The sequence below is a fragment of the Nilaparvata lugens genome, chromosome 2, assembly GCF_014356525.2.
Source record: "Nilaparvata lugens isolate BPH chromosome 2, ASM1435652v1, whole genome shotgun sequence".
NCBI classification, from domain to species: Eukaryota; Metazoa; Arthropoda; class Insecta; order Hemiptera; family Delphacidae; genus Nilaparvata; species Nilaparvata lugens.
In genome coordinates this window covers 92,873,357-92,890,304 of record NC_052505.1, presented here as the reverse complement: position 1 = coordinate 92,890,304, position 16,948 = coordinate 92,873,357, and the positions used below count along the sequence as shown (strand labels likewise).

At 34.7% G+C, this 16,948-nt stretch overlaps 1 protein-coding gene across 1 annotated transcript in view; it reads right to left on the bottom strand.

Moving 5' to 3' along the window:
• Positions 1–1,152: 1,152 nt before the first annotated feature.
• LOC111053885 (protein transport protein Sec24C) overlaps positions 1,153–16,948 on the bottom strand; it is a 44,389-nt gene continuing 28,593 nt past the window's right edge. The window contains exons 11-15 of the mRNA XM_039420261.1: positions 16,693–16,853; positions 14,307–14,486; positions 12,554–12,755; positions 8,518–9,089; positions 1,153–2,264 (exon numbers count right to left, since the gene is read on the bottom strand). Coding sequence (XP_039276195.1) covers positions 2,124–2,264; positions 8,518–9,089; positions 12,554–12,755; positions 14,307–14,486; positions 16,693–16,853 — 1,256 coding nt within the window. The 3' untranslated portion in view covers positions 1,153–2,123. The remainder of the gene's footprint in view (positions 2,265–8,517; positions 9,090–12,553; positions 12,756–14,306; positions 14,487–16,692; positions 16,854–16,948) is intronic.

Genomic DNA, 16,948 nt, shown 5'->3' with positions numbered 1-16,948 from the left:
TAAAGGTACTCCATTTTTTTAGAACAACAATATTTTCACAGAATTCAAATACAATATGTTAAAATCGTATTTATTGTTTTACAAGATGTTTATAATCGAACTCATATCGACAATCAAGTTGTGTCAAAAGCCTCATTCATAATTTTTTAGTTTTATGTTCTGTTTTGAAAACAAGTCTCGCAATGAGATTCCCAAAATTTAATTGCATGATAAAGTGTATGAAGGAGACATAAAAAAATGCTCTTTCTCTTGTCGAGCAAACAAGATTTAGCGACTGGAAATGAGGGAATCATGTTTAAATTTTAGTTTTATTCGATATCTGTCTTTATTGAAATCTCATTCATAATTCAACACCTTAGTATGGTGATAAGAATGTTACCTACTTGACTAACTTTCAGAAAGTTGTTTCTAAAAAACAGAATTTTCTGTTTTAGTTTAAAAAATTAAAACTAAACTATTTTTAAAGAATGATGATGATTACAATAATCCCTTACAACATGCACCACATGTTAGAACAAGAGAATGATAAAATTTTGCATATTTAAGTTTTTTTTATACCCAATACTATCTAGAATGTAGAGCTGTAAATATTTTGGTTCTTGATTAGTCAAATTAGCTCTAGCTTGATGCTTTCTGTAAAAATATGTAAATCTAATGCTTGTTCTCTAATTAATCAATGAAGATGAAAAAAATATAGTATACTGTTAAGGTAGGCGCACACTGATCGTCATAGGACGGATCGGACGATTAGATTTGATGCATTGTTTTCAATTGGAGTGCGCATACCTATCCGCATCGTATAGGTGCGGATCCGCATCCTATAGGTATGCGCACTCCAATTGAAAACAATGCATCAAATCTAATCGTTCGATCCGTCCGATGACGATCTGTGTGCGCCTACCTTTATGCGGCGGTCTGTGATGGGAAACTCATTCATCATCGGTCGGATATCGATAATTACAGATATAAATATTTATAAGCTAACAATTGGACAGATGTTAAAATTGTCTAAATTATAATATTATACATGATATTTAATAATAAATTCAACTACTTAAAATAGCATATAGATGATCCAATATCAACAGTTAAAATCAACGTTACAACTAAGTTAGATACAGATTAACAACTGAGCAGCCATACATCCAAAAAATACAACAAATTCATAATTTAGAGTTTTTACTTGGAAATCATGTTGTATTTAGTAAAACACAAATACCTCAGTAAAACCAGTTTTTACCAAGCACCACATTATAATAACTCAAATAGATATTGTTCCCTTAAAATTATACACAACACTCGACTTTTTTAAAATGCATCAACCTATTCAAAGTTCAATTCCAGAAGTATAAAAACTACTAGTTAAATATTTCGTCATTGAAAACTGCTTGAATATAATGTTTAGTCATTGATTTATTTGTTTCATTTTAAATTGATCAATTTTGAATGCCTTTTGTTACAGAAACATTATTGCAGTGAGAACTTTAAATTTCACTATCCATCTATACAGGAATCATACTAAATTCGTAACCCCGAACTAAAGAACAAGCTTTTTAAAATATCGAGTATACACACAAAACTGATGCACCAGACAAAATGAAACTCAAAAAGCAATTATTTATAATATTTGAATTAAATATGGGCTAAAAGTCCAATAAATCTACTCACTTGAACAGAATTTGATTACAAAACTAGGTGTATAACATCTAATTCGTTTGTAATCAACTCAATCTTACCACATAACAGATTTTATAAAGAACTTTGTAATCTTCATTTTTATATCATAGTTAATGGATAGTTAATAGTACTACAGAACAACCGAAATAACGATTTGAGTTTTTGAAGAGTCTACAAAGAGCTAATTCAATCTATTTGTTCCATGAATGGATATTCTATTTCAAGTAATTGATGTTAATTGGAAAACTCCTCATCTTGTAGAAATGGTATTACAACAACATAGGCGTTTCAATTTCAGTATAGAACCCTATCAGCCAATCTAAAGTAATTAAGCTATAATAAAAATCAATGAATATAAATTACAAATACATCCAACTCAGTTTCTTGGAGGCAGATTATTCTGCCAGGGCTCAGTTCATGTGGTGAAATTAAGGATGAGTTTATTGTTAACTGAGCAGCGATCTGATTTCTTTGTGCATGTGACAGAGAAAGTCAACATAAGACGAAGAGCCATCGGTACCTCTGTCCTCCATCAGGAAATGCTTCACTACTATCTCCAGCTTATCTCTCTGTCTCACAATGGTCAGCTGCAAAAACACAACACATTGTCAACATCGTCTATCAAATTGTAGTCATAGAAGCTCAAATTTGACAATAATTATACACTTTTACATGTATACATTGTTATGCTATACCTTAGTTGAAAGTATTATTAAAATTTAATTGATTGTATGGTAAGAGATGTTCTGGTAATTCTCCATGATTGAAATAAAAAGGCGTTGATGTTGTCAATACCACTATACTGTATTCATATAGCCGTAATATAGTGGTATTGACAACATCAACGTCTTTTATTTCAATCACTTATTTTCCTGAGGAGTACTGGATGAAATATTAAAACGCAAAAACAACTTATCGAATGTACAATTGTGTGAACAAATTTCTAAAAATAGTTCAATTATTGCCATAAAGAAGTTCATGAGTGACTTTGGGCTTCAGCCTGTTGTACCTGCTGTAATTTCATGTAATCAATAAATTGCCAAGATGTAAGCTTGGAATTTTATGCAGACATCAAGCCCTTTCTATTTGGTGAAATGAATAAAACATTTCATAAAATTCATCTCCTAAGTGATATACAGTAGTTTTATGCTCAGTGTCACCAAGCTCGGTCAAGAAATTTGAACATGGACAAATCAGGTACACTTTACAACGAGTGCACTAGAGCATATTATGTTTCTATGGCAATAGTTACAATCAATTATAAATTATATAATATATATATATATATATAATATTACTATATTACAATTTGCAATAAAAATTGTGGGTACCCGGCTTGACCGTGTTCAAATGTCTTGACCGAGATTGGTGAAACTGGGCACTAGCCTTGTAACATTCCTACAGTAAAATAAAAAACCTTGGAATTCGTTGTCATTTAAATTTATAATAATGAGCAGGTTGTTACATTGATATAAACAAAAATGACCTGGTGACAGTTGGTAATTGACCTTCCTAGATGAATCCAAAAAGTGAGAAGATAATACACCAGCATTAACCAGTCAAGTATTTCTTATGGCCCGGTTGCACAACAGCCGGTTAAATTTCAATCGTGAAAAGAAGGCTTCTCTGATTGGTTCTCTTGAAATTGATCACGATTAAAATTTAACAGGCTTTTGTGTAACCGATACTTAGGGAATCGGTTTCCGAGCTCGTGATTTAGCTAAGTTACAGACTTAAACAGCTGGAATAAGAAAATTGGTTTTCCGAAAGGGGGCGTAGTCGCAGTGAACGTTTAAATTAAATTTTGAAAAACTAGAAAATTGAACACAACATGAAATAAAGAGAAAATAGTGTAGTTTCAGCTATTTTGAATTATTTAGGAATGTTTCATTTCGTCAAGGAAAAACGTTTCCAATTATAGAAATGAGAAAATAAAGATTTCTTTTGCTGCGACTACGCCCCGTTTCGGAAAGCCAATTTTCTGACTCCATCTGTTTACTAGATCTTACCTAAATCCCGAGCTCGGAAACAGGCCCTTAGAGTTTGTACCTGCTTGGTTGCCGCATTAAGTGTTATAACACTTAATTTTTCACTTATACATCTATTATGATTAAAAAGTGGCACATCATTTCTACTATTACACTCAGAGACATTATAATTTATATTGTGTCTATTTACAAAAAAATTATTGAACATATCAGGAGATATATCTCTTCCTGCCGGCTCTTTCTTATCTTTCCTATTCAAAGAGTTATTTATTATATCCCACATCGCCTTAGCCTTATTATTAGAACTACCTATAAAATTTTTGTTGTATTCAAGCTTAGTATTATGTATTGCAGCTCTATATTTATTCTTATAATATTTGTATTCTACATTATACCTCTCTATTCCAGTATCTCTATACGTTCTATACAATGTCAGACACTGAGTTCTAAGCTTCTTTAACTCTGCATTATACCATCTGTTTATTTGACCATTTAAGCGTCCCTTGCACTTTATTTTTCTACTTGGGAAGGCTACCTCAACCTGTTGCATGAAATGATGGAAAAAAATCTCTACCTTTTCAGTGATTGTTTGAAAGTATAAATTGGCAACCAATTGAAGTTATTCAATAAATGACAGAAATGTTGGCAGTGGGAACTATTTATTACTCTAAGAAATCTATATGATGCAACAGGGCTTGGTACTTGACCATCATTGTTAATTTTCAGCACAACTGCATCATGATCAGACATGACTGTATGCAGAACCGATGAGATGCGATTCTCCTCTTGAATTGTTGTGAAAATGTTATCTATGCATGTTCCACTATTATCTCTTCCTGGCCTGGTAATTTCAAAGGTTACAGGGTGTAAGTTAAAGGCTTCAGTCAGAGCCAGTAAACTCCTTGTAATTCTATTGCTTTCTTTGATATTGATATTGAAGTCTCCTGACACTATCAATGACTTATTTCCACAATTTAGCGAACATAATACATCCTCAAACACAGAGAAGAACAATTCAAGATTAGTGTCAGGTCTGTATATGGACAAACATATTACATAAGGATAGGAATCTCAATAGCTGATATTTCACAAACTTGCTCTACAGACAACTCATTAATTTTATTTAATTTTATAGTATCAAGACAATTCTTAACTATAATCATTGTTCCTCCTCTAGTCATATTGGCTCTACAATAGTAACTTGCAATCTTATATCCAGGAATACCTATAGACTCAACCTCAGCTGTATTTACTAACCAATGCTCGCTTATACATATTATATCGAATAAACTCTCCTTTATCAAACATGTCAGTTCATCATAACTACTATTAAATCCTTGAGTGTTCCAACCAACAATAGAGATATACCTTTTACATGACAGTTCTTTTCTTATGTATGTGTTCAAGTTTGCTCGTGAATTGTCATTGATAGGCCTGGAGATATGAGATAAAATGCTCAAATCTTCACACAATGATATTGAAGTTGAATTATCATTTTCTTTAGATCTACACCCATTATCTGATATCCGAAATTGATCATACTCAACATCGGATAGCTCTCCTAGTTTTTTAGAATTATCGGCTCCCTACAGCTAGGAACTGAATTATAATTCAGCTCATTTAAAATACACTTGACAATATATTCTTTACCCCAATAATTCAGGTGCAGACCATGCTGTGTATGAAACTCGATTCCAAGCCCACTCAACTTGAAAATTGTAACATTTTTAAAATGCTTACTTATTTATCAATCTCTTTATTTGTCCACGTAATAGCTTCATTCACACAAGACCATTTAGGAAGATCATATCTGTAGGGGACATCAAAGACAAAAACTCTTGTATGCCTCATCTCTTGAAGCCTACGACGCAGTGTTGATATGAATTCCTTGGCTTCATTCCTAGACACATCAATTGTCCCCACTACGAATACAGCTACATCTCTTGGTCCAAGGTTAGAACAATCAGTTATAGATTCTTTGGTTACATCCTGAAATCTAGCACCAGGCTTTAGAATACTTTTAATGTCTGAATTATTACTTTTATTAATTAGTTTATTAACAACATTTCTGCCCTGACTATCCATGTACAGCCTGATTTTTGTTTTGGGTGCTGATATTTTTGTTGCGGGTGTTGTGGAAGAAAGAGGTTGTTTATTGGGTTGACTAGGCTTTGAATTATCCGACTCCTCCTCTTCTTAGTAGGCTCACTACTCAAAGTCTGTGAAAAATTGTTTCTAGTTGCTAGGCGGGGTTTTGTTTGTTACACTAATTTTGGAAGGCACTGAGGCATTTACTGATATTATGGGAGTGTCATATTATAGCATTCGCATGTGCCCAAAATAAAAATATTATTAAATCGAAGTATCCGGTTGGGTTACTAGAAGCATTATCCAGATGATTAAATTAAAAGAAATGTGCACGGAAAAAATCGTTTTCGGGATATTATTGAACAAATTCAAGGAATTGAGAGCTGCAATAAAAAGTGAAATCAACATAGCACAACAAAATTATATAGAATCTCTACAAAATAACAACATAAATTCAAACGTTAAACACTTCTGGAACTATGTTGCGAGTAAAAAAGAGTCTAGATCGGACTCAAAGTGTTTTGAGTGGAATGGGTGCAGGTATACCGATCGGGAAGTACCGCAGGCTTTTGCTGATTATTTCTCATCTGTTTACAATAACAGCAACAACCGTAATAACATCCAACATAATAATGATAATGAATCATATGACAGCATTTCCTCATCTCCTCATCTTGACATATTACAAGTTTCATATATTTCTGAAAATGAAGTAAATCAGCTATAAATAAACTTAAAGCAACTAGATCTTGTGGGCCTGACGGTGTACCAGCATACATTATAAAAGGTTGTAGAGATATTCTTATTCAACCTTTACAATTTATCTTCAATTTGTCCTTGAGATTGAATAAATATCCTAAAAAATGGAAAGCTGCAAGGGTGACACCTGTTCATAAGACTGGTGGAAAGAATATAATCTCGAATTTTCGTCCCATTACTATCCTCAATTCTCCAAGTAAGGTCTTTGAATATATTTTATATAGCAAAGTTTTCAACCATGTAAGACCGCAATCTCCTCATTCCAACATGGGTTTATGCCATCGCGCTCAAACTATAACTAATCTGTTGCAGTTCACCCAATCTGTCTCTTCGCAGCTAGACATGCATGGTCGTATGGATGTTATCTATTTAGATTACAAAAAAGCCTTTGATTCGGTGGATTTTGGGATTCTGTTGAAAAAAATTGAAATGGTTTTGCCTGTCTGATAGTTTGATTGCATTTTTGAGAGTTATCTAACCGATAGGATGTCTTATGTGGTTTTTAATAATCACAGATCTCTTTACTTTACCAATTCTTCTGGGGTTCCACAGGGGTCAAACCTTGGTCCCTGTTGTTCGTCCTACTCATGAATGATCTGCCTGACCATATTAAAGAATCTAGTATTTTGCTTTTTGCAGACGATGTAAAACTTTTCAGACCTATTTCTAGTCTGGAGGATTGCTGTCTCTTGCAGCGGGATCTGAATGCGATTCATGACTGGTGTTTGAGAAATAGATTGGAAATAAATATATCAAAAACAAAATACATGATATTCACACGTTAGAAAAATCCTTTCATTACAATTACAATATTAATAATGCAATCCTCGATTGTGTTATCCGTATAAAGGACCTGGGCGTCATAATGGACCCTACTCTTGAGTTTAAGGAACACCTAACACATGTTATGAATGGTGCTAATAGGTCGCTAGGGTTTTTATTTCGAAATTGTAGGCCTTTTACAGCATGTGACGTTGTTTTGAAATTGTACTATGCTACAGTGAGGAGTAAACTTGAATATGCTGCTTTAGTTTGGGCTCCATTTCACAGCAGCGCTATTCTTGATTTAGAAAAAATTCAGAATAAATTTTTAAGGTATTTTAAAAAGTTCAACGCATTCTGTCCGATAGCTTTTTCAACAGACAATCTAAGGTTGATATTTATGTTCAAAGATTGGAAGAAAGGAGATCTGTCAGTTCCCTCTTGCTATTATATAATATCCTAAACAATCAAGTATTCATGCCAGAATTTATAAGTATGTTGCAACTTCATGTCCCGTTTAATAGACCAAAACCAAATATTCTGTTCCACATGCCATTTATCAGAACGACTCATCATTGCAATTCTTATATATACAGAACTTTACGTTTGTACAATAGAATAAGCCACTGCATTGATCCGTTTGCTGACCGTTTCAAAACCTTTAAGAAATCCTGTGAACTAGCATATCGCTCTATAGCTAACTCATGATTGATAAATAATTATACTAAACTCCCTCCTTTTTTTTCTCTCTTCTAAAGCCCTATTTTCCTCTATTCTCTATTTTATTTGTTATTTTATTTTTCTTATAATTTTTATTTCATTCTTCTTCATTTTCTATTATCATTGGTTTATTTTATTTTTCATTTCGCCTCTTCTTATCTTATTAGTATTCAAAAATTGTGTTTACAATTTATTTTATTTTCATTCTTATTTTGCATCAAATATTATGTATCTAAACTAGTTGATGTCAATAAGGCTCTTCATGGATTTATTCTGTGAGCTTTTGTATGTAAATAAATAAATAAATAAATAAATAGCTATTTTGAGGTTTCAAGTAATTACATATTATCTTCAGGACATGCCATCTATACATATTAGTGTCAAAATTATCAAACTTAATAATCTTATCAAGGCAGCTATTCATATCTTCAGATCTAGATTTTACATAGCTTTCGAGGTGGAAGAGAACAAAAATTTCACAGTCATATGAATTTGTCTGCTGCAAGCAAGTCACATGAGTCACCTTTTTTGTATCAAAAATGGGATTCAGTCTTTCCACTAGAGCATCCAGTGTTCGCTTATTAAAATTCGATAGCGAGTCAAAATTATAGAAGGATTTGTCAACGTAATCATAAATAACCAGGCTCCAATGTGTGCCGTTCCACCTCGAATTTGAATCAACAGAACAATAATTGTCATTAAGTATGAAAGCAACATTCTTGTTGACGTACAGACCTGAATTGAAAAAAGAGTGAGCATAGTCACCATCGTTAATTAGGAGTGCAACCACAACCGGGTCCACCACAACTAGGTCATTATAGCTAGAGAACAATGACTCAGTATAAACACTTATATCGTCATCACTTAGCCATTCCTTACTGATAAATGAAGACAACCGTTTTGTCATTGTGCCGTCCTGGGCTTTGGCGGTGTGGGTATCAGCATCAGTCTCTGCATCCTTGGCACTTGCAGCATCAATACGCTGCAACCGTTGGAGATCCAGCTCAATGGACCGATTCAGGGCGGCATTCCGCTGCACCTCCATCTCCCGAAGTCGACTTTTTAACTGTTCATTTCTTCCTCTAGAAGCAGCAACTTTTCATCCAAGAATTCATGAGCAGGGCTTTCAGAGGTGGACGATGATCTAATACACTTTCCTGTTCAGTAGCATCACTAACATGAGAACTATTTGGAGAAGGCAGAGGTGGCGAAGCATGATCTGGGTCTGTATTATGATGTTTGTGCGCACCACATACCTCCACAGTTCCATCACAAGAAATTTTTGTTTTAATAGAAGCCGAACACTCCTTATAAAGGCATCTCCATGTGATAGTATTGGTAGCAATTGAGCGAAAAGAACAACGGTACTTTGGCTTTTGTAAATAATTCCCGGTTTGCCCTTTGTAGTTTTGAATTTAATAATGTCATCTGCCATTTTCTTTGATAGTTTCTTGCAGTAGAAGTCCAACCAGTAAGCAAAGATCAAAATTATAAAGAGTTACCTGTTTTGAAAATGATTGATGTCTAGTACAGTAATTCCATTACTAGGGTAAAAGGAAAATATAAGGGAAGAGAATGTGCTAAGAGAGCGGTCAAAGCAGGAAATAAGGAAGCTCCTGAAAAGAAAAGGAATATAGGAAGAGGAAGAGAGAATCAAATTGAGACAGGTGTAACGTAGATTTTCAATACCGCCGTTAAGACGAATAGGAGCCGCAAGTAGCTTTCAAAAACTGCCGCCGAAATAGCAGACTTGCGCAGTTCGCAATGATAGGTTAACGGTAACGGTACTGCCTGGCTCACAGTAAAGCGTCAGCCGTTGCCATAGTGATGAGACGCGGTAGATCAGCTGATCGCGAGTGAAGCTCTGACAGCTCTATAGAGATAGATAATCAGTTCGAGTCGGCTTCAACCGGCGTTATCATACTCGACTGAAATCCACCCTAAAAGGCCTCAATCTCACGATTTATCCCACGTAAACAAACAACAAGCAAAAACCACCACAAAATGGAGTCAAAACTTCGTTGTACGGGTCACTTTCAGAAGTAAACGCTTTCACCCCAGCCCACGCTTGAAATATGGATTCACGAAACAGGTACTTCACAACCTAATAATTACAATCACTGTACTCTATAGGATAACTTTTCCACTAATTAGCACGTAAACGAGAGAAATTACAGAGCACCAAATACTTTAAACCAACAAGGTAGCCCAGTGCTACCAACCTAATAACCAAACAACAAATAAATCAAAATCTATTTCAAATGTTGAATATGAAATTGGAGACTTACATCCTAGTCAAAACGTTTTTTATGTTATGTTGATTGACATTAGAACTAACCATTAATTTTCATTTCACTATAAATCTTACACTAGGCTATGAAAAACTATAAAACTTCAGTTCATCCATTTATGACCCAAGTAATTCTGAGATTATAAGAGCAGTAAAAATTATATAGTCTGCTTACACTATCAGAAATTGATTTTAAACCAGTTCAAAAGGTTTCCTTCTCTTCAGCCTCCTGGTAATATCTTCGTTCTTTAGTAGTTGGATTGCCTCAGGGTTGACATGATGATGGAGTCTCGACTCATGCCGCATGGCAAATCGAATTATCTCACTGGACACAAATGGAATGCGTACATCTCTATACAAATCATTATTTCTGATGTACCAAGGAGTGTTGACCATATTCCTTAATATTTTATTTATTACTATTCAAAACTTGAATGTAAAACGCAAGACATCGACTTGAAACCAGGTAAAATAATACCTTGTTACAAGGCAGCCATTTCATTTTAAATACAGTACATTTTTTTGTTGAGATGCATTTGAGGGTACTCTTACGTTACGGTTACATCAGGTTTACGGGTGAAATAATTGTCCGATTCACAATTTACCAGGTAAAAAGTTCCGCGTTCCATGGGATGAGTTTTGACAGATTCTGTACCAGAAACCAGTTCCAGTTCCAAAATCCTGCCCCACAGTCGAAGCGTGGTAAATTGTACGACCTGGTACAGTTCCAACTATCTGAGCTCTCATTGGTTGATTATTGTAGTCTGCTTGCCTCTCTGCGCATGCGCTGATAGTTTGTTTACCATAGCATAGCCATAGAATACATAACCAACAATATTATGTTTGATAACCATTCATTAAATGAATTTTCCTCTATAGAAAATTTTAGAGTATTGGAATAAAACAAATGCACACTTTTCTTGACGGTAAGTTTGTAAAACAGTCTTTCTTCATTCACACAGCTAGTAAACGACACATTTTAGTGTAAATCAACTTTATATGTGCGCGCCAAAAGCTTGAACCAACGATTTTGAAATGGCGTTCCATGGAAACATTTTGCACTAGTCACGTGATGGAACAATTTACGATTGGAACTGGAACAGAGAACTGTACACAGAACGTACGAACAGAGAACTGTACGTTCTGTACACAGAACGTACACAATGTAACCAATGTACATGAATAATGTAAGATTAAGGCCGCCTGTATGAAGATACTCGGTCTAAACGGAGAAATATCAGCTGTTCGTTTAAACCCCGTATGAAACACATTATGTTAAATGCAACCATATCTACAAGTAAACGTGGTTTGGCGTTAAACATGGATTGTGCATACATGCCCCTTAGTAAGCTACAACAAATAACCTGATACAACTATTTTTCCAGTGTTCTCGTGAGACACTGTACTTGGATTTATACTGAATTGTGAGAGATACCATAGAGAAAAGATAGCATAAGAATACATGCCATGGTATAAGTCGTTTATGTTCCAAATTTCAAGCCAACGTTTTGTTAATTCAAGCCGATTACTGTTGCCTGTCTATATCTGTCTATTATTACTATTTTTGCCAGGTGAAAGTGTAAGAACGGCACAGTATGAGAGACTACCAGCGTCACATAACTTCACCAAAAAAACTACTAGGACTATCGGCTTGAGTTGAAAGTGAGATTTGGAACATAAACTATGGGATACATTATTGTGCCATATTTACACTATTGTATCACCATAAATGATACAAAATCAACACGATCATCAAAATATGATACAGTATCATCTAAACTTGATACACAACACCATAATTCGATACAAAACTTCCAAACTTTGAATGAATTCTACAAACCGTGATATCTTCTTATGCTACCTTTTTCCTTGTTAATATTGATTAGCATTGACATTTGGAATATAAACGCTCTACACCATAGGATATCTTCTTAAGCTATCTTTTCTCTATGGAGATACATGTTTTTGAAGGGACGGATTCAAGGATCCAAGGGTTCAAAGAGCCTCACACGTCAACCGGAGCTTATTGTGTGTCCAAGTACGTTAGTTAAGCAAGACAATGCCTGTGTCCTTTACTAGATCCAGGAGTTTTTCCCTATACTAACATCCCATTCATCACCTGGTTGCTTGCAGCCAAACAGAGGCCTTCTCCTTGCCCCTAGTCTCTTGCAATCCAGTGTGATATGCTTGGCAGTCTCTTCAGCTTCTTATTGTGTGGAGATCTAACTCCGCCTAATAGAGGAAGATTTTATTTTCTAATTTTACTTACTTTGCTTAGCGAAGAAGTTGATAACAGTGTCCAGTTCACATGCTCTGTAGAGGTCAACCATTTGCACGCAAGTAGAGAGAGATAGATTGAGAATACGGACGCGTCTCTGTCCGCTACAGGAGGTGTACAACAGAGCCGTCTGAATGAAAACCCCTTCCTCCTCGGTTAACTTGTCGTCATGCTTGATTTCAAGAGCAACCGCCTGTAAAAGATCACACATAATTCAGATTCAATGTTTGTAAAAAATCACTATAGGACTCTAGTGAGGTCCACGTTTATTGCAGAAGAGTAAGATAGGTGATTCTTCAATATCTACTACAAGAAACAGTATTTAAATGGTACTAGAATGTTTGTACCGTATGTGTTTGGCTCAACTCACACTTACGCGACTCAGGTCGAGAAGAGACTCGACTCTAGTGGAGAGCATGTGTTTCCAAATGGTAACACCCAGACCAGTCGATTCTAGTCTCCGCGACTGTCACCATTTGAAAGCACATGCTCTCGACTAGAGTCGAGTCTCTTCTCGACCTGAGTCGCGTAGGTGTGAGTTGATCCTTTGAGTTCACATTGAACTAATCCATTATTTTAAAAATATTTCAATTAGCAGCCGGTACTAAATATTCTTCTCTTCTCAATCATTTTCAACTGATTATTTAACATATTCAACTGATTTATTCATGTTACAAAAGGCACTGATTAATAACATTGAGCTCGTTTTTGGAACACGGTATACTGTTCCAAGCGGTAAGTTGTGACTAGCGGTAAAACGTTCCGCGTCCCATGGGAACCATTTTGACAGTAAATTTTCCAAAATCCAGTTACCGGTAAATTATTCCTGCCTCGCACTCTGACCGCGGTGCATCAGAATGCACCACAATCGCAGAGCTGTCATTGTTCGATAGGATGAACCTTCTGCGCATGCGCTGATAGCTTGTTGGTCTACCATAGTAAAAGCCACAGAATACATAACCAACAAAATTATATTTGATAACCAATCGTTAAATGACTGAAGAATATAATATATAAGAGTGATGAAAGTGGAAAAAGTGCAACTCTCTCTAGAAGGCTAGTTTGTAAAGCAGCCTTTAGTTCATTTACGCAGCTATTAAACGACACACTTAAATGGAAATATCAACTTCAAAATTGCGCGCCAAAAGCTTGAACCAAAGATTTTGAAGTGGTTTTCCATGGGAACAAGTAGTTTTGCAAGTGATAGGTAGTCACGTGACATGGAACAATTAACAACTAAAACAATTTACCATTTACCGTGTTCCTAGAACGAACCCATTGGTAGATAAAATACTAAGGCAATCCTTGTTTTATTTTTCTTCAAAATTTACATGATGACACAGTCCAAAAAGTAGGTTAGGCTGTGCTTTCTTCACTTGTCCAATTTTCAGTACACACACTCACAAACATAAAATTTAAATAGCCGAATTGAACAACGAAATTACACTCAATAAGTACTAAAAACAATAAAACATTGATCATTATTAATGGATAAATGAATGACATTTCTGTAACATCCTAAACTTTGGGTTAAGTGGAAGAGGGGGCTCTTAGTGCCTCAATTTCACCCAAAACACTTCTAATATTTTAAAATGTTATAAATGAAGCTAATTATCCATCTATCTAATCTTTCTATTGGTGAGATTTTGATATTGTTATACTAGTAATATTTTAAAGTGTGATAAATAATGGTAATTATCCATCTTTCAGTGTCTCAGTGTTACCTATCTATTGTTATTGTTACCTTATCGCAATCAATAGAAGCGAGCTCCATGTCAGTTGTATTGGACATGAAGAAGTGACCGTAGAAGTCTGTGGGTCTGATGCCAGTTGACGTCCTCACCCTCATCACTGCATCAAAAGCGATCGGTCGACTCACATCGTGTTTTATGTCTTCTATTAGCCGGTCACCATCTAGATCCGCCTGAAAAAAGAGAAAAAAAAATAGTCAATTATAACTCAACTTCAACATTAATATGAGTCTCCGTTCAGATAACATTAATAAATCCATAAGAAAATAAACACTCAAAAGTGATAAAATTTGTTGAATAGGAATTGATATTGTGAAACATTTCCATAATTAAAATAAACACAGTTCAAATTTTGTCACTTCTACATTTTATTAGATTTGTTCACAGGGCTGCAGTTTCGTTTCAACAAGAAACTGCAGTCCTGAGAACGAATCTAAAAATACTGTGGATGTGACAAAAATTAAACTGTGCTTTTTCTTAAATGTGAATAAAATAAAAGGATAAATAAGAATAAAATCTGGCTTATCACTTAACACAGTGGTTCTCAAAGTGTGGGGCGCCCCGCGATGAATGCTCAGGGGGGCGCAAAGCTTGGTTGGAAAATGTTTTAAATTTACTTCTAAAATAATATTACGATAAGCAATGTTCCTATTTTTAAATTAAATGTAATTTTCACTCATAAAATATTTATACCAACCGTATTGTCAAATTCAAATTCTCAATCAATAAGTGCTCCCTTAACATGATAGAAAAAGAAAACCTCATTCATCTCCAAGGTGACTTTGCGCTTAAAATGAAGTTTGAAGTATATTCTCTTACATCCTTCTAGATTGGTGTGGAAAAGGAACACCCAATTTTGAGTAAAAATACATTGAAGATATAGACTCCATTTGCTACAATAATTTATCCATGTGAAACTGGGCTTTGTGCTCTAGCTGCCATAAAAAGTGAATATAGACCAAGACTGGATGTGACCCAGGAACATTAGTGTAGCGTTATCGGAGCTGACACATTGTTTCAACAAACTCTGTGCGAAAAAACAAGCTCATCCTTCACACTGACGCTCTTTGTATTGTTAATTTCTATGAGAAACAAAAATAACAACTATGTACTATAGTAGCTGTAGTACCTGAATAAATTATAATTTTGTTGTTTGTATAGAATTTGTTGTTTTATTATGATTTAAACTATTGCAACATCATTGGGGTATGTATAGAATGTGCAAAACTCAACTAAATAAATATTGAGTGTAAAATATGTAGGTATATACGTACGTATACTACGTATTATGTACAACATGTATAGTAGTCTATGCTTATACATGTAGAGGGTCCGGCTTACAGCTGAATATGCAGGGGGGGGGGGCGTGAAGTAAAAGTTGAGAACCACTGACTTAACTGACTCTACGTCAACTACAGCAAGATGACAAAACTAAATATTCAAATTGCAACTGAATGTTTGTATTTAGACGGAAAATATAAATTTATCATTTACACTCATCTTGATGTTTATCAATACAAGTTTACTGAATAAGGCTGTATCAAGAGTACACTAGGCAATTTTATAGTTTTTCAACTATAAATGAAAGATATTCCTCTAGTACATGGGTTTCCCATAGATGAGTAGATTAATTTTTGAAAAAAATAATTTCTTTATATCTGCAGTAAATTCATTATTATTCTCTCATGCATTATAGTATCTTACGTCACATGGACGGGAGGGGGTCTTTTGCAGGCGAGAATGATGTTTCTAGTCGAGGCGTTAACCGAGACTAGAATTTAATTCGAGCACTGCAAAAGACATTCACGTCCAAGTAACGTACACTATTTTTTGTCATAATAATCTGAAGAAGATAATTGATAAATAGGAAACATAACCTGCTTGTGCAGAAGTTACTATATGCATTCTATAAACATGATCTAGTTTAAAAATTCCGAATCTTGCGGAATTTTGCGGAAGTTGACAAAACTTCCACCTGGAGCACTGAAGGTGGTTTTTTTTCTAGAAGTTTTGCTGTTCCTATTTCGGAACTAGGAAAACATATGGTTACATTACAGCAGAGTATACTGTAATGAGAATCATATGTTTATTTGTTCTGCAAACAACTGTTTACCGGCTTGACTTCATGCATGGAAAACAGCTGAGATAGAATGACTATGACAAAAAATTTATTACATATTCAATGAATGAGATGTATTCAACAGGTTTCATTTGATATCAATTTTCTAAGTTTGAACAAGTGAACGTATAAAAATTTCAAAGTTTAATCTACCAATATCAAAAGATATACTGTTGGACTAATTCGTTCTTCAATTCAGAATATAATAATTGACGTTAGTATAAATAACGGTTAGAAATAGACAAGTTATATAAATTTACCTGGAAATAAGTGTATTTGAAAATTTCGCCACCAGTGAGCCTGCAAATTTGGCCGATTGTCGCTAGATCGATGTAGGAGTTGTTGAAAATGAACAGATCTACACTGCAGGCCGCGCCAACACAATCCTGGCCTAGGTTGTTGTATACATTATTTTGCGGAGCTGAAACAATACAAACATCATCACAATCCTCATTCACTTTCAATAGTCTCATTCAAATATAAAAAGTATACTTTATACTTGAGGTCGTTGCCAAG